Consider the following 19152-nt stretch of genomic DNA (forward strand, 5'->3'; position numbering starts at 1 on the left):
ACAAAGTACATGTCTTGATTCCAATCACTCTAGAAATACTTGTTAAGAGCCTAGGATGCATCTTGACAGTCAGTATAAGGGCCAAGAGAGTATTCGGTTTTGTTTTAGAGTTGTGAAGTGTCTGGTGAATAAGTAAATGGAAATAATATTAACGACATTACTCAGTAGTACTGATTTAAGGATTCAAGATATTAAGGGTGCAGTTTTCATTCTGTGAATGCAATGGTTTGTTCTTTCCCCCAAGTTTTGCTTGCATTTGTCTTTTCCATTCTGCATTGTTCATCTTGTACTATTCTAGAATTATTTCCAAATGTGTTTGCTTTCTTTTCACAAAAAAATTGAAGTTTCCTTAAGGGCAAGACAAAATCTAATATTCTCTACTCCTTATACTTACTGTCAAAAATGCATACTAGACTCCCAACAAGTATTTCTAGAGTAACTGAAATCAAGTCTAACAAAAGAAGTTTGCTATCTAAAGCTTCTCAGTTATGAATATATCATGAATAAAAAATTATTTTACTTATTGTAAGAATATACAGTAAGGTCCTCATAATCTTTTACTATTAATGGGTTTACAGGACCATATTTATTTATGGATTGAGATCTTATTCAGTTAATAAGATGTATCTTATAAAAAGTGGTGCTTTAAAAATCATTTTCTGATTACTTATCAGGTAAAAAATGCTTAGAAAATTCAGGACATTTCATTTGAAATGCTCCTTTAGATATTATGGCCAGATGTTACAAACGGAAACACATACAAACATACAAGAATCTTTTGTTTCACTGCTATACTTCTTGAGATAATTTGAAATTAAAACGGCACTCATACAATCAATTTAAATCTATTGAAAATACCTGGGGAATACTGAAAAGACTTTCTTTTTTCCCTCATTTTAAAAATAAAAAGGGCAACATCATTTTTGGAGTTTCTTGAGACCTTCAAATACATAGACCCTAGAAGCAAGGTTCATCAAGAGGAGAATCTAAAGCCTAACTGAGTTTTCAAAATACTGCCCACATATACCGTACTTGTTGAACAAGTTCAGATTTATTGAAAGTAAACATTTACATTCGCTACAATGTTGGAACTATTACAAAGCTGGATAAAAGAGGCTTTAGTAGCAATAGAAAGCAAGAGCAATAAAAAGTGAATAGAGAAAATATTTGGCCTTACTGATCTCTTCGCAGTATTTACATTATGTACATATTGTTAAATATTTATAATAATTCTAAGGCACCAAAGGCTAAATAGCAGGTTGCGATACTATCCTGTGCACAAAAATCAAGAAATTTATTGTAAAGAGGCTGTATAGTTAAAGAAACATAGGCATATCTTAATGTTTACATAAAGGAGCGGCTGCATTTTTAAAAATCTCAAATGATACATTAAATATTGGGCAGATCGAAGATATTACTTTTAGAACATTAAATTATATTGACTATGTAAACAAGCACTATTTTTTACTGACTTGCTGGTAAATGTGAAATGTAATCTATTCGTCAACACAGCTTTTTTCACACTCATGGATATGTTTTGTCTAAAAACTACTTGAAATTCTTCTGACCTACAAAAACTTATCCTAATATTCCATAATGTATACAAAATTCCCAAGAAGAATTTACTGGGTAATAATATACATCAAATCTATATATAATCGGACAAAAATTTAGCAGGCATTAAATGCCAAAATGCTTGAATATTCAGTCTGCCATTCCAGTGTAGCAGTTGGGTGTTTTCATCCTTTAACTCTTTAGAGTGGGAGATTGTGGCTTTAGGTAATGGACATAAAATTGGCCCACGAAGAAAATCAATCTCAAAATAGACTAATTAATTTCAAATTTTGCAACCCAAATTGTTTCAAATAATTCATTGGGTGTTAACCCTGACATTGTTACCAGTGACTGAAATATCCATGTTACCACATTGTCCAGAAGTAACTGACAACATCTGTGTCCAGTATGGTCTTCCTGTTGAATTATTTGATGACTTCTATTTGCAAAATTTTATTTGTTCCTGACATTGAAAACCCAATTTACCTTACCAACAGTCTATCATTTGTCTTGAGGTAGTGTTATAATAAAGAATTCAGCAAGACAATAGAACATCATAATGTTTGCAAAATGTGCTTCAAATGCCACCATGAAATCCGTATTTATTTAGATGGTAGATGACCCAATGTTGAGTGTCCCCTTCATGACATATTAAATTACCATCTGATGAAGTTATCCAGACTCTTTAATGAAGATGAGTTTTTCGTCAAAACTTTCTGAAACCCCATGCTCTAAGGCAAGTTATAGTTTAAAAAATATTTTTATTATACAAAGTACTGCTAAAATTCCTTCAGTTATTTAAAGATTCATAGACTTACATATTATAGATTTTCTTTCTTTTAGCAAAGGGGAGAAAAATGAAGGAATTTCTTCTCTAAACTTAAATTTTCAAAGAAAAACATTCAGAGCATTAACAATAGCTTGGGTTGGTTTTTTATACTACATAGTATTTAATGGTAACTTTTACAATGTGGCACTTTTAAAATTAAACTTCAAATTTAAAAAAAAAAAAAACAGCTTCAAACCAAACGTGTGACTGAGATTTACTAAGCAACAAGTATAAAATTTATTCCAACATAGTGCACTTGAAGACACCAAAAGTGTCTTACTATAATGCATTTTATAGCACTAGATTATTTGTATATTATTACTTTTTTCCATTCTCAAATGTTCATTTTCTTCTCCTTTTAATACAGTGAAAGAGAACAGATTATTCATAGTAAAATGTTCACAAAATCAGCAATGCAGGAAAAAGTAGAACTAATAAATTAATAATTTTCTTCCCCTACTTCAAGGATGAAAATAAATGACTGCCTTTGCTCAGTGGGTTACTATCTAAGTAGCAATGGCTACACAATTAATAAAACCATTACAAAGCCTCGGTGAACAGATTTCAAATAATTATAAAAACACAATACAATATCAAATGTTTGGAATCATCAAATAAGTGAATAGATAATATTTTAATGAATGACTGAATTAAAGCATGATAACAGTGTTCAAATCTCTAAATTGTATAGACCTGCTTGGATTTTGGAAGCACATTTATATGTTAATGGTAGTAATTGAAATTAGATTCTTTAGAAATACAGAAAATCATCTTTATCAGTTATTATAGTATCCCTAATTTCAAAAAGTTCAATTAAAAAATAAGATTGATTCTCCTTAGAATATTTCCTTACAAAGGTTCTGACGCAATTGTTTGAAACAAAATCTGTCATTCTGTATCATGATACAACTCAATTAACTGTCATAAGAAGACATCTTACTTTATTATCATAAAAGATGCCTATCATTAAACTATCAACTACTTAATTTCCTCAGATAGGTGAACCTACTGTTATTCTTAAGTCAACAGGAACAGTTTGTATTATGCCAATTTTCCTTAAACGGTCTTTCTTGAGTCTTACGAGTTACCGTTCCAGTTCAGACTCCAATACTATATTCTTTACGGATCACTCCAATGTTAAGTAAAGCCATAATGGATTAGGTCAGTGGATTTTAAATTATGCTGGAGGCACTCTACAGAGCTTATTGGAGGTGCCTCAGTGGTCCTAGTGGTCAAACAGGTGGAGTTCCAAGATCCTGTCTCCCAAATCTTGGTATTAGATCTTCATGTTTGTCATGTATAGACTGTCTAATGTATAGACTAATTTCAAAAAAATAATTCTGTTGCTTAAAAATGTTTTAAAAACACAGTTGAAGTGATTTGGGAGACTTGCAGCATCTTGGCAAAAAAATAGCAAGGTCCTCATGTCCCACACTAATCTTCAAATAAGTGGTCACAAAACACTGGATAGGATATTATATCTTTGCCCTACCCCACTACTATTATCCCTCAGCCTAGCCCAGAGTTCAGAGCCACAAGTCAAAACAGATCAATGCTTTAAGTAGATACTATCAAAATGATTAATATCCCAACCACTTCAGGCCTATTTTTCTTGCAAAAATAAGTGGCATATCAATTATTTGCAATATAACAAAACAAATTATTAGAAAACACTTCCTACACTGCAACCCTTAACAACATGTATGACCTTTTTCTCACCTTTTATGCCAGACAAAGGAAATAAACACAGCAGTTATCACATTATACTTGCAAATGACTATACATTTTTATTTTTTTTTACATAAATTAAAATCAGATAGAGCCTTGATTCAGGGTTTGAACAGACTGGCAGACTCACTAATTAAACTGCTTTCATGAATGGCCTTATTCCAAAGACAACATGTGGGAAAATAAACACTGTCAATTAAAACTTGATGAATAAGAACTCTAGGACTCAAAGAATAAGAAATGATTTTGATGAAATTATGACTCTTGAAAAGGAAATGCTGAGAGCTGGTGTTACTGTTCTCTATAAACTTATTTGTGGTCTTTTAATATAAAAGAAGCATCAAAGTTTGTGTTCTTTCTCAATATGAAAAAATAAGCAGAGATATTAGATGGACAAATATAAAAATGCTGGTGTGGCATAAATAAAATTGTATAATTTTTTTTGTAGTAAATAAAAAATATATATGGTTTATTTAAATTCTGAGGTCTTTCTTTTAAATACATAATCATTTGAATATAGATTCGGTCTACCAGGCCATGTATGTTCCCCAAATTATGACTTTTAGATAACATTTTAAAATGGCTGAATTTCTTCAGACAAACAGAAAAATTGTCTGCAAATATTTTCAGTGAATGAATGGTGGTAAATCTGGCTCATATCTTGATTTATGTCCAAATTTATTGCTTACTAAATATTATCTTCTTTCCATTAAACGAGGATAGAATCGTGAAGCTAAGCCATCTTTCTTGTCAAAACATACGTGTGAATATACACAAATATATTCACAACCACACATTTTGATGCATGAATGTATAGATGTGTATATTACATACTTTTTGGCAAAGCACTGCTTCTAAGACCTACTTCTTTTTTTATGAAGAAAAATAGAATAGGGAACACCCCTTCCAAAACATTAGAATGCCCATACTACTAATGATATAGCACATCAGAATGTGCAAACAGTATACTTATTGCAAAGTATCTGATAGATTTAGATGCCATTATAAAATGTTCTCAATTCTATTTTGGTAACCTAAAATGTCGGTATATAATACCAAATATCCAGTTAAAGAGTTTAGTATAAAAATATCAGCACAAAACAGTTTTTTCAATCTGTTTATTGTGTGAGCAACCCAAACTTCAGTTTAAGTGCTGTTGAAATTTTATTACTAGATTCCATAACCCTACAATTGATAAATCTTATACCATTTTAGGTATTTAATGAGATACTTAGAAATACTAAGAAAAAAAATCAGTATTCAAAGGGTTAATTTTGTCTATAATAACAATAAATAATTTTATAATCTTCTTCAGTTCAAAATCCAGCTTTGAACCCGAGGAAGGCTTTCGAATCATGTTAATTAAATGGTGGTCCTTTAACCAGTAGCAGTTTGATTACCAATTACTCGGAGGATCTCTTTGTGAATGCCTCCTTCTTGTGTATTAATATTTGCATCTCCCACTTGGCCGTCTTCATAGCTGAAATACAAAACATAAAAAGATAAAAACATTTTAAAAGATGGCAGCATTTAAAACAGCTTAGAAATGCTATTTGATACCTAAAATATAGCCCAAGAGAATCAAAAGCAAATTATACGGTTGTTTTTCAGGTGTATTTAACAATGTGTTCTCATTGCGAAACACAGAACAGCCCATTCTATGTCATGCCTAAATTTTCCCCTTTCTTCCTTTTTTTTTTTTTTATCCCCGCATAAAAGACTGTCTGAGTTGCAAGAAGCTTCTCAGTGTCTTTGGCCTTGCAGGCATTTCCCATAGCAGCTGCTACGAAGTCTACTATAAAAAAATATAACAGCTTCAACTTTATGTTGCTAAGATTCTGGACTTCTTAACTCTACTCCTACTTCGATCATTTCTTTATTTTCTGACTGAAGACACTTCACTTTCTACCACTGCTTCTTTGCCATGCCTGCCTTCTAATAATTATTCAGCCATAATCAGTGCTGCCCTTTTTTCTTATCACTGGTCGCACTATTTAGTCTGACTAACATATTCTTATTTATGCTGGCAGTTCACAAAAGAATGCAAGCCTGCTAAGTTTACTTCAGCAGTAGAAGGGAAAATATAATACTAAAGAACAGCAATTACTAAGTTCTTTAAAAAGAAATAATTACATTTTAGATGGTAATTCATTTTTCTCAAATACAGTTACTTGGGCAATAAGAATTTCCTAAGAATGAATTTTCAAGCTTTCATGATCATATTCAGAGGGGAACAAGTGACAAATTAATTTTACTTCATAAAAATGGCTTCAAGACAGAAGCTTTAGAAAAGTGGTAATTACTTGAAAACAGATAACCAGGGATATAAGCACAGCATCTCAAAGATTAATACTAGCCACTATCTTTTCCTGAAATAGCAAAATATAGGAAAATGAAAAGATGACATACAGCAGAGAGAACTTGGCTCCTTATGTAATCCACTGCTTAACCATCAAGTGATAACTGCATTTGTACCAAGTCTAAATTCTTAACTAAATGACCCAAGGTTGTCTATTTGGCTAATTCTTATCGCTGTTTTAGATATACTTAGCAAGTTTCAACTTACATATACATGGAAATGACACCTCATGGTGAAACATTACCCTAAGAAAAAGAATGGGATATGTGGTACACAGCCCAATTACAAATATTTTCTCAGGACAGTAAGTGCTCTGTTACTGAGATTAATTCTCCATGACTTTTATTGCATCCTCTTCCTTGGCCTCTCATTTCAATGATGGTTTTATACATGAATCACACCTCAGTTTTCTCTCTCTCATGATATGCAAAATCAATGATTTCAGCCCCGTTCAAGTTTTAACTATCACCCACATGCTCATTCTTAAAGCTCTATCTCCAATCCTTAAATTTTTCTCTCTATATAACTTTGCTACAGATAACACAAATTCAATATATTCAAAGCCCTTATTTTTTGACCCTAGGACTGCTATTTTTTATGCTATCCATATCTCAATTTGATGTACCGTCATCCAGCAACACAAAACCTTTAGTAATTCTTGGCTCTTCTTTGTGCCTAAACCCAACTAATCACCAAGCTATCTTGTTTCCATTTTCTTAAATCTTCTCTCTACCTTTGTTTAGGCCTCCATTGTCATTCATCTAAATGAGTGGTTTTCAAGTTGCAGATTGTGTATAACTAGTGGGTTTTTAAATTAATTTAGGTTGTCCAGACCAGCATTTTAAGTGATTAAGATAGAATCGACTCAAATCGAATCAAACAGAATAGAATAGAATAGAGAACATTGACTTCACCACAGATAGAAAGAATTATTTTTTTCTAAGTCACAATGTCAAACACATTTCTTTTTGTGGTAAGAAAAACTGACCTAGAATGTTGTTATAACATTATAACTGATCTCTGTCTCTACACTTATCCCCATCATCTGTCCTACAAGATCTATTCTCCACCCTGCAAAAGCGATAGAAAAATGGCCTCCATCTCACTTACAGAACAAAATCCAAGTTATTGGCAATACGAGTTCCTTCATCATTCAAATACAGATTTCCTCTCCAGTCATGCCCCATCACTCCCCCATCACTCTTTTCAGTCAGATGGCAGGGTTTGTCTACCCAAATATTATATGTACCCTGACACTTAAAAAGCATTAGAAGTTAGTGGAGAAGATATGAGATTCAAATTCTTTGCATAAACTGTAATAATTTAAGACTGAAAGAGCACAGAGGAAGAGAGAGCAGAGAGCAAAAGTGGGAGTGAAGGCAAGAGTGAGAACTAGAGAGAGAGAGAGAGAGAGAAAGAAAGAGAGAGACAGTATGCTTAAAAGTATTAAATAAAATGCATATTTTTCTACTGTCTAGGAAACCCACAAGGAAGCACAACAGTCATGGGTTGAAGGACAAAGTTGACCAAAGGCATTCAGGTGTTTTAAATTTGATGCATATATAATAATCAAGAAAAATCAAACATCCATTTAATTTGGGCAACTGGCAAGGCTTAGATACATAAGTTGCTAGTGGTATTAGAGTATTTATTACAATAGGGTATACAGAACATGTCACAGCTATTTATGATTTAAGAGTAAAGTTCTTTTATGTCTGGAAAGCAACAGAATTTAAGAGAAATAGAACATGAATGATAACCACTAGGGAGATGATACATTGGACTGGGTTTTGGTAGAATGAAAAATGAAAACGTCTAAAAGGAGACAAGAATTATTCATATTCCCAGGAGTGTAAAAAGATTACTAAAATTTTAACGAAAAATTAACCAATTTGCTTTAAAAATAATAGAAACTAGGAAATTAGATGAAATTTAGCTGCCTGGAAATTTCTTAGGTATGTAAGAACATTTCATAAATAAAAACTTTTGAAATTATTGACAACTTGGTGGGAGGATCACTTGAGCCCAGGAGTTTGAGACCCACCTGAGTAACATAGCTAAGACCTCATCTCTACAAATTAAAAAAAATGACAAGGCAGCCTGAGCTGTCCAAACATAAGGTGAGCACAGAATTCAGAGAAAAGACAGAATCATTTCAGACTGGGAGGTCAGGGAAGGTGCCAAGGAAAAGACCATGTTTGAATGAGCCTTGAAAAATAGGCTAATGGTCTAGCTGGTAAGAAGGCCAAATCATTTGGATTGACTGAACAAAGGCACAATAGTGGGAAATACAACTCCAAGTTGTTTTAAAGAAACAGCTTGGACAAGAATTTCACTTAATCAGTGGTTTGTGCATGTAACTGAAGTAAGGTAGAAGCGACTCGATATGTTGGAGAATGCCATGCTTCCATTTAACTATCAGCCTGTCTGGGCAGTGAATAATCAAAACACTGCTTTAGGGAAATGAATATGGTATAAATAGTATGATCTTAGAATTTTATATGCATAGGAATGTAGGCTGTACACCAAAAGATTAATCCTAGTTAACTCTAAATGGGGATAATATGGAAAATTTTCTCCTTTTTTTGGCTTATCTTCAATTTCTGAATATTAAAGAGGTATATCACTAGTGTAATAACGGTAATGTTTAATAAGTCTTGCATTGCACAAAGGAGGCTAAGAGTGATGAAGAAAGTAGAAGCAGGGAGAACTAATGATCTTTTGATATATTCTAGGGGAGAGAATAATATATCCATGGGAATAAAGGCATTGGGACAAAATTGTGAAAAGATAAACTTGGGAATTGATGACTACTGTACTGAGCAAGGAAAAAGAAATGGAAAACTACAGCTCAGGTTTCGAGTCTCTTTGATGTATAAAATTACTGCACAGACTGGAGAAGGTGAGATGTTGGCCAGGGAATTTAAATAATGGGTTCCTATTTGTATATTGATTTTGAGGTATTAGCCCTTTTTGAGGGCAAATACTCATCAAACAGTTATAACGTGAGCATTTTATTCATTCCTACATTCACATCTCCAGCCCTTTTGAAAATAGCTTCCTAATTTCTACATATGGGTCTTAATGTCCTAGTACACATGCGTTTCAAGGTTAGTCATGTAATCAAGCTTTACTCACAGTTTCTAGAAACTAGGAATTGGCTTGGATCTGTTCATAACATCTGAACTATTACATTTTGCCTGGAGCACTTATATTTAATTAAGTTTCTTCACTTTGGAATTTTCCAACAAAAATTTTTTGAACTTCTAATTCTCTTCTTTTTTTTTTAATTGATATCTTCCTTTAAATTTTTACTTCCATTTTTTTTTCTGATGCACCAGCCTGTTCCCTAAAATTTCCCTCCAATTTTTCTCTCATTCTGTGCTGCTTACTTGCTGGAAAACATGTGATTAGCATACTATGTGACTGTTTTATCATCTCAACTGTGGGAATCAGATTAGCATGGGAGTTATTTTAATTTTTAATATTGTTACCTGATAATAGATTTTTAAAAAAGGTAACCATGTTAACTCATATCCTAGTCATTAGGCAAAGCTTCTAACATCCAGGATCACATAATGTATCAAAAAATTAAAATAAAAAGAACAGAAATTGAGTTTTTGTCTTATCTTCATTCTCATCGATTTATTCTTCTTCTAGGTGTTACCACACATTAGGGCGGCTCACTACTAATAGAACTCTGTGATCATATCTTTCATAGAGAAAGAAACTGATGGTTGTAATTAGAATGCACGTTAATGAAACAGATTCCCCTTCTGATGTGTTTTGAATTTATCAATTTTCCTTAATGAGTCTCTTCTCTCCTGAGGGTGCAAAAAGGATGAAATCTCATTTGTGTTCATAAAGCAATGACAATTATCTTAATATGATAATATGAAATTTTTCCTTGTATTATTTAGGAAGTATCTGAGTGTACTTCTCTTTTCTTCACGATTTATCCTCAATTTTTGCTTATGAAATACAGAAATTCTTTTCTCCAGTAAACACCCCCCGCAACATGTACATCCCTACAGATAGGCTTTATGTATAATTTATCTAAAAGTTCAAAAGAAATAATACTAAAAATGGTACTGCCTATTTAAATATCTAAGGTTGTTTATTTGGCTCAATTAATTTGAATTTTAGCAAGATGCAGAAGGAGTAGATGAACTGATTAGATGACAGGCTAAGGAAAGCACTCTGGAGTTACTTTTCGGCCAAAATCTCAAGATTTCTCAGTGAAATAACTTGGTGACTGAAGGCTTCTTTTTGCAAGGCCAAGCATCTAATAGTGGATAACAATCAAGATAGTTAAGAAAGAAGACAGAAAAAAATATTTAATAAGCTTTTCAGTGGCCAAGACCTGCATTGTGTTAAATTAATCCTCATAATAAACTTTATAGGTACTGTGTTCAGTTAGCTTCTCTAGGAGCCCCCAGGATCCTCTTGGAGTCTTTCTCTGCCTTCGTTCTGCCCCAGGAGCCTGACCTGTAAGGACTTTCTCAATAAGCTTCATTGTTCTCTAGCTTCTGGCAGGCTTTGGCCAATGGGGCTTCCCAACAGGACTGCTTCCTGTCTGTGTCCTTTTGTACCTGGGAATGTATAACAGCTCTGGTGCTAATAGATCCAGGTTACTACACTGAACTTGCGGTTTCCTTATAATCATACCCTTGTAAATAATCTAATTGTGGATGACCCAAAAATATTTTTCATGGGTCATCTGTTTCTTGTTTGGATTTTGACTGATACAGGTATATTATTATCATTTTACCGATGAAGCTTAGACGTGTTATACAACCAGGCAATATCATCTTACTAATTACTATTCAGCCAGGATTCAAACTATCTGATCAAAAGCGGGCTCCTTCTCCTATACTCACTGCTGCCTCACTGTTAAGAAAGAAATCTATAGTCAGCAAATATCTATGGTAAGAACGATCACAGTTTTCAAATCATCCAAAAGAAAACCAGGCAGCTTGTAAGTTTCACTGTGAATAGTCTGTCAACAAGCCAACAGATCCAATGCTGAATGCACAGGGTACTCAGGATATACAGTATACTGAAGCAACCTTAACAGTTCCATTTTTCAGTTTATTTTAAGTATACTACATAAAGTACAAAATAGATATGCTCAACTCTTCCCTGAAATCCTTTCTGTGACAAGATCATGGATAAGGTGGGAACAGCATGGGAAACGGGTTGGAAGCCAAGGGTAGAGTGAAAATTAGACTGGTCTACTGCGCCCATTATTTAGGAATGAAAAATAATGCTTTTATATTTTAATGCAACTCTTATGATACAGCTGTGCCAAAAAAAACCCCACATTGACATGTACTGCATTGCCAGCCTGTATTATATGGAATGTAGATCAATCTTTTATAGGACAGACCTTTTCATTATTGTATTCTTCATCCCAGTTCTAAATTTTTAAAATTAACAAAAGTATATGTGTGTATGGAGGTGTATAAACACATGTATACATATATACATACAGAGAGATGGCTAGAGAGACAGAGATGGTGTTTTGCTTTTTTCTTTTTTTTTCTTTTTGAGACAGATTCTCCCTGTCACCCAGGCTGGAGTAAGTGGTGCTATCTTGGCTCACTGCAACCTCCACCTCTTGGGTTCAAGCGATTCTCCTGCCTCAGCCCCAGGAGCTGGGACTACAGGCATGCACCACCACGCCCAGCTAATTTTTGTATTTTTAGTAGAGATAGGGTTTCACCATGTTAGCCAGGCTGGTCTCAAACTCCTGACCTTAGGTGATCCACCCGCCTCGGCTTCCCAAAGTGTTGGGATTACAGGTGTGGGCCACCAGGCCTGACTAAGATGATGTTTTTTTTAGTTGTAAGTTAACAGGTGTTTTTCATGAGCTCTTCTAAGTTAACAGCATTTAAAAATTATTTAGATTTTTTTAATGGCTTATTGAAAATAAAACAAAAACATTAGTTGATGTTAAACTCAATTACCTGTTATATTTTGGCAGCTAAAGAGACCAAACGATAATTCAGTCACCACTAACCCATTTGTGGCAAAGACAGTAATATACAAATTTGAGCATTTCCACTTACACGAAAAAGAATCGTGTGCAGACATGGTCAGTATTGGGGACAACCCATATCTCTCCATGTTTGTGCAGGTCAGATGAGGTGATCACTGTTAAGTGGAAAATAAAATTAAAGAACCACTTTATTCTAAAGGAATCCTAGTCCATTCCGACTTAATATATCTCTTCTCTTTGAAATCTAAAGCAAAAATACAAGCACTAATGAACACATAAAAATTGTTTAGCCTTATTGTCTATGAAGAAATATAGATAAAAACAGTGAAAGACCATGTAACAACTTTATAATTTGAATAACAACTGGTATAACAATAAAAAGGGACTCATCTAAGTATTACCAAAAGCAGATAGGTCCTGACTTAAGAACTATGTAGACAGCAAGTTCATGTCCTATATAACTACCGTGTGTTGAAAACTTAAAAGACAGTTGACAGCAGCTACTAAAACTCCTAACACAAGAAGAAAAAATGAATTTTTAGGCAGTCATATTTTAAAGCAAGAACAAAGAAAAGTATATCATCTTGCAAATCACCCATCAATTTTTCTGTCCTCAGTACAGAATAATATAATAATTTCAGTGCAGGAACAGAAAGACCTAATAGGTTATCTTCTCAGTGCTTGGTTCATCTTTCACATTTTTCATAGTATCATATATTCAAATACCAACTTTAAGAGGAAGGTAGCACATTAACTAAAGAGATAAGCATTACTTGATCAGAAAGATATAATTACCATTCTGGAACTATCTGCCAGAAATAAAATATATCACTCTCTGAATTCTTGCCAATTCTGCAATTTGGTTTGAACCTTTATGATCTCTACGGTACCCGTTTTTGCATTTGTGCCCTTTGAGATGATCATAAGGAATAATGCTTTCCCTATTCCACCATAAGCAATCTGTAAATATACTTATATTTTTAATTATAGATGCGCTAGGAACTAACACTATGAGGTTTGTAAAACTTTCAACTTACCTTCACATAAGGCTATGCATTTTAAGTTACGGCTTTGCAGGAATTGGGATTGCTGTCCTTTTTTCTGTGACTAAATTCCAAAAACAATTAAAACTTAGAGTCAGAATGAAACACTTTGTGAAAAAAGCTGTTCATCATTAAAAAGTAATAGTCACTAAGATGGCTCCAGGTCAAAAAAAAAAAAAGCCTATCTAGACTAGCATCAATTTCCTTGCACTCTCTTAATATTAAGTTATTTTTATTTAATTTCTGTACATCATCATTACTAAATTATTCTTGAGATAAGTGAACTGAAAAATGCTAAATTAGGGTTCAATAATCTTACAACACGGAATTAGAACTCAAATTTATTTTTACTAAAAGCTTGGCCTCTTTATTTCAAGGTAAACAAAATTAAATTTGCTTGATCTTTTCAAACATCAAAATCAATTATTTCAGATCACCTACTCCAAAACCAACCCATTTTTTTAATAGCATCATGTACTAGGTCACGGAGGTTACAGAAATATTTCATGTAGAAAATCTGGGATTTTTTTTTTTCAAATATTAGATTAGCTATACTCTCTTTTTTTAAATTTAAAGTCACACTACTTATCAGATGATTTTTTAATTTTCCCAGAATATACTTGTTTTCTCTGAAACAACATGGGATTGATGGTCATTCTACTCTCTGCCCAGAATGTTCTTTCTCCTAGAGAGTCACATGGCTCACGCACTCATCATCTGTAGGTCTTGACTCAAATGTCACCTTCTCAGAGTATCCTTTCCTGACCATCCCATTTAACATTCATCCCAGATCCCTCTTCCACCTGACAGCATTAAATGTCTCATTTCCCTGATTTATTTTTCTTCATAATATCTAGCATTCTATCTATCTAAATATGTATTTAATTTATTTATACCCCTCAGTAGGATGTAGGCTCCAAGAGACGGAATATGTGTCTACTTTTGGCCATCACCACACTCTACTGCCTAGGAGTATCTCTGGTATTATGGTGGGAGATAAATATCTGTTGATTAATTATCGTATAGAGGCAATTCAGTTACTGCATTTCAGAGTGAGTTTTATTCCTTTATAAGTGATGACCACATTAAATAATTTTTCAGACTTAAAAAGCCTATTTTTCCATGCTCTGCTGGCTGATGAGGCCACAGTTCACTAATCATAAGCAGTCACTAAAGTCACTACAACACCTGTGATGTATTGCTGCTTTTACTGCTTGAAGCTGGCTCGTCCTTGGCTGACACCTTCTGTTTCTTGTTCATCCCTGAAAACATCGGCAAAATAATAATTTAGGGACAAAGCTGTCTGATGCAGCTGAAAGTACGATCGACCTACTATGCAAAGTTCCATTCTAGGTAAAGGTTTGATCACATTAGGCTAGAGACAGTAACAAAGGGCTGTGCCCTTAGCCCCTGAGGTGGAAGATCAGTGGGTTTGGGAAGTCCTGGGAAAGTTATTTTTTTGCATTGAAAGCAAGGATTGAAAATTCTTCTGCATAAAATTAATATAATTTAAAAATTCTTAAAACTTGATTTTAAAAGGCTTTTAGAACCTAACTTTCATTCCCACTATCTGGCTAGGAGAAGGAGAAAATAAAAGGTGGGAAATGTGAACAATGTCAGAAAAATATTTTTACATTACAACTGAACTTTTGTTGTTATTTGTTCTTAAATTCTATGCAGAATTTAACATTTCTTCTAATTAAGACAAATTATATAAGTTTTTTTGTCTGTAATATGCACAAATTTTAGCTTACTCTGTAAATGCCATAATTTCTTACTGTGAATAATTTAGAAAAGCAGAACTAAAATACACATCTGTTTTAGAATAGGTAGATTTGTATCTACACTTTATTAGAAAGTGTTCATCTACTGTTACACCAGAAGTTGAGATAGGTGTTGATTTTTGTAGTTGTTTCAGCAAATGGCTTAATGAGAAGGGGAAAAGCCTGTTTACAAATTTTGCAAAGTACATTTATCCAACTTTTCCAGGCCTTCCAAAAAGGTGGAGGGGTGGATGGGGACAGGTTGAGGAGAAGGCCTTGGATTTCAAATGCCAATTCTGAACAAAAAGCAAAGGGTATATATGCAGAGAAGCTGTCCTGTTCTCTTACCCCTACACTTTCAGCCCTCAAAATCAACGACAGATGCTACGTCATCTTACTGTAGTGATTCTTACATTTGTTTTAGATCAAGAGCCCTTCAAGAATTTGAGGAAAGGTATGTACTCCCTCTCCAGACAAAAGCACATATAACACAAATTTTTACATCCATTCACATGGTTTGTAAACCCTTCCACAATTCTTTCCATGTACCCATTGAAGGAGTCTATATACCAGTATAAAAAACAGAAAATTACAGTACTTGATGATTTGCTGTGTTTTTTCTTTATGCTGAGAATGTATTTATTTATTTCAGCTGGTTTCTTAGCTTTTTATTTTGTACTGTTCTAGCAAGATTTAGAGTCTGATTTTAATAGATTTCTTCTTTGTAACTCTATTTCCTATCTCTACGGTATCTTACACTTCCTGGTATTTATTTTCTTTGTGTTATTTTGGCATATTGTATTTTCAGAGATCACTGAAACAGCATTTCTTTGCTAACAAGAGATGGAGTCCAATTCCCCAACTCTTGAATATGAGTCAGGCTGTCTCAGGCCTGCCAGCGCAGCCCATCCATCAGCTGAGCGGCATTCAGTGGATACTTCGAGGGGCTAAAGAATCACTTAGCCAGGTCCCATCCTAGATTCCTGACCCAAAGAATCTATGAGCGTAATGAAGCTGTTATTTTGCCCTAAGGTTAAGGTGCTTTGTTGAACAGCAATAGTTACTTGAATAATTATGTTTTAATTTTTCATATATTTCTAATTTTTCTTTTTTTGTTAACATGCAACCTTCTCATTTTTTAAAGTTTTCTTTCCATCAGCATTTTACCATTTATCAATGTTGCTGTTTTCTTTTAGTATTTCTAATTATAAATCTGGTTTTAAGCGTTCCAAGTTTTCTATCATTGAGAAACAACTTGTTATGGTTGGAAGAACATGAACTTTGGTAAATAAATTAGGTAGCTCTCTTTAATGTTCACCTGGTTATCAGACCTCTCTAAATATCCTTTCCTATAACATGAGGATATTAAGACTCACCATTCAGGCATCATGTGAATGACATCTCCTAAAACGTGTAACGTGATCACATAATCACACACACACACACACACACACACGCATGAGCACACAAGCAAAACTAATTACATATGCAGTTATATGTATATAAAACCACTTAAAAGTGTGAAGGAACATACACAGAACACTGAAGCTGTAGTAAAGGAGAGAAAATTTTCATCTGCTACTTCAAAAATTCTGTGTAGCTTGAATTTATACAATGAGCATAATTATTTTATATTTAAACCAGAATAGGTTAGTTGTTATATAAATCATGCTGATCATTGTAAAATATTCCAAAAATTTTTTAAGTGCAAAGAAGAAAACATCACCAATTCCACCAAGGATAAGTAATGCTAACAATTTGGTGATCATTCTTTCTACATTTTGAACTCACCAGGCTCCTGCACAGCACAAGTTTTCAATTTTTTCCAAAGTATTTTTTCCCACAATCTCACCAAATTTACAAAAAGTTGTTAACAAGAAAGATGATTTTGAGGGTGTTTTTCTACTCTAATGTTTCCACAATGTTCAAAGCTTCTTTATGAATAATATTACAAAGATAAGAAATTAGCATGATATAGAATTACACTTAAAGATATTATGTATGTGTACTTCTCAGTGCCCTACATAGTGCTTTGCATACACTATAGTCTCAATATTCATTTGTGGAAGGAATAAATGTAAGGAATATTAAATATTTTTTTAAATTGATGAAACATATATTCCATCTTGTACACTAGGGAGAGTATTATAAATTCATCTTGAAAATGGGCTTTGTTTTTGCTTTTGACATTTAGCAAACAAATTTAATAAAAATATATCTAATAAGGCACAATAGAAAGCTGTGAATAGAGTATAAACAATAAGAAAATTAAAACCTAATAAATGTGACTTTAGAAATGAAATACAGGAATTACCTGAGTAACCAAATGATATGCTTGACATTGGACTAAGATAGATTCCACTTCCATACATTGCACCATGGAGCTAAGATGGGAAGAGTGGGAGAGAGAGAGAGGTCTGTTCATAGTTTAAATGTTAATATTTGACAAAGCAATCAGTTTCATGTCAGAACATTCAGTCTTACAAAAAAATCACAGAGCTTCTATTCCAAGGTCTAATTTGAAAACAGTACTAATATCCTTGTGCTTAAAACTCAGAGTTTATGTAAGAAAAATGGTATCTAGAGGAAAAATATTCTTGATAAATGTTTTCCATCCTACCATTAATAAAGACAATCATTTATTATAAAGTACACTAGTAGGCCTTTATTTTAATGGATCTAAAATTTCAGAAACTAAACTTGGTCTGAAAGACACAGTAACGCATTCTGATTAGGATTTATATGTTAGTGTATAAACAAAGCGTCCTGCTCAGATTTTCATTAATAATACTATCTGTCATCCTGTTCTTATCCTTTGTTACATTTTTCAGGTTACATAAGTTTCATTAACTGAAACTATACTCAGATCAACTAAATTTCTTTCTTATTATCTCTGTGTTCTGGGCCCTCACACACTATTAGTATGAATTGAATACTAAACACATTTAACATTTAATTGAATCATCTAAAATGTCATCGTAATATGAGATCTAGCTCAAGTGACTGGGTTAAGCATCTCATTTCCTTATGTCCTTATGCTGTCAGATGAAAAAAAATTCAGCTGCAGGAGAGTGAAGTGAAATGTGCAGGATGAAAGGCATAAATAAAGATGAAGATGACTGCCATGATATCCTGCTAACACCAAGTACTGTCCTGGAGGCGGAAAAGCAGGTATCAGATGGCTCTCTAGCACGCAATCTTCACTTATTTCTACATTTTATTCTCTAAAAGCATTCATATTGAGGCCCAGTGCTCTAGAAATGTACATTGAATGAACAGAATGCCTGTATGATTTTACTTTGTGCATGATAATGTTTTTCTACTTAAGTAAAAAGTGTGATTTGTTTTACTGTTTTCTCAGAGGGAATTAAACTCTCTTTTCTTTTCTTTTTTTTTCTTTTTTTGTTGTTGAGACAGTCTTGCTGTCACCCAGGCTGAGGTACAGTGGTGTGATCTCAGCTCACTGCCACCTTCACCTTCACCTCCCGGGTTCAAATTATTCTCCCAATTAGCTTCAATTGTAGGCATGTGCTACCACGCCTGGATAAATATATATATATATATATATATATTGTATTTTTAATAGAGACAGGGTTTTGCCATGTTGGCCAGGCTGGTCTCAAACTCCTGGCCTCAAGCGATCTGCCCGCCTCAGCTTCCCAAAGTGCTGGGGTTACAGGTGTGAGCCACTGCACCCATCCTTTCTTTTTCTTTTCATTGTGTGATCCATTTTGTGTTTACATCATTGTGTATAGATCAGTTCTGCTTCAGTTCTAGTATGCCTACTAGAAATTCCATATAATGTCTTACTCACATGCTTCCTCTTTTGCAAGTTAAACCTAACAACAGGGTTGCTTACTGAATCTCAATTCTGA

At 33.6% G+C, this 19152-nt stretch overlaps 1 protein-coding gene across 7 annotated transcripts in view; it reads right to left on the reverse strand.

Annotated features, from left to right (window-relative positions):
* Positions 1–1032: 1032 nt before the first annotated feature.
* The window catches only part of PARP8 (poly(ADP-ribose) polymerase family member 8), a 188165-nt gene continuing 170045 nt past the window's right edge, over positions 1033–19152 (reverse strand). For all 7 annotated transcript variants that reach the window (XM_055112394.2, XM_063604478.1, XM_055112393.2 and 4 more), the window contains 5 exons: positions 17592–17661; positions 14703–14776; positions 13509–13578; positions 12542–12626; positions 1033–5591 (listed from right to left, as the gene is read on the reverse strand). In XM_055112394.2, the coding sequence (XP_054968369.1) occupies positions 5489–5591; positions 12542–12626; positions 13509–13578; positions 14703–14776; positions 17592–17661 (402 nt within the window). In that variant the 3' untranslated portion in view covers positions 1033–5488. The remainder of the gene's footprint in view (positions 5592–12541; positions 12627–13508; positions 13579–14702; positions 14777–17591; positions 17662–19152) is intronic.

Source organism: Pan paniscus, chromosome 4 (assembly GCF_029289425.2).
Source record: "Pan paniscus chromosome 4, NHGRI_mPanPan1-v2.0_pri, whole genome shotgun sequence".
In the NCBI taxonomy this organism is placed as follows: domain Eukaryota; kingdom Metazoa; phylum Chordata; class Mammalia; order Primates; family Hominidae; genus Pan; species Pan paniscus.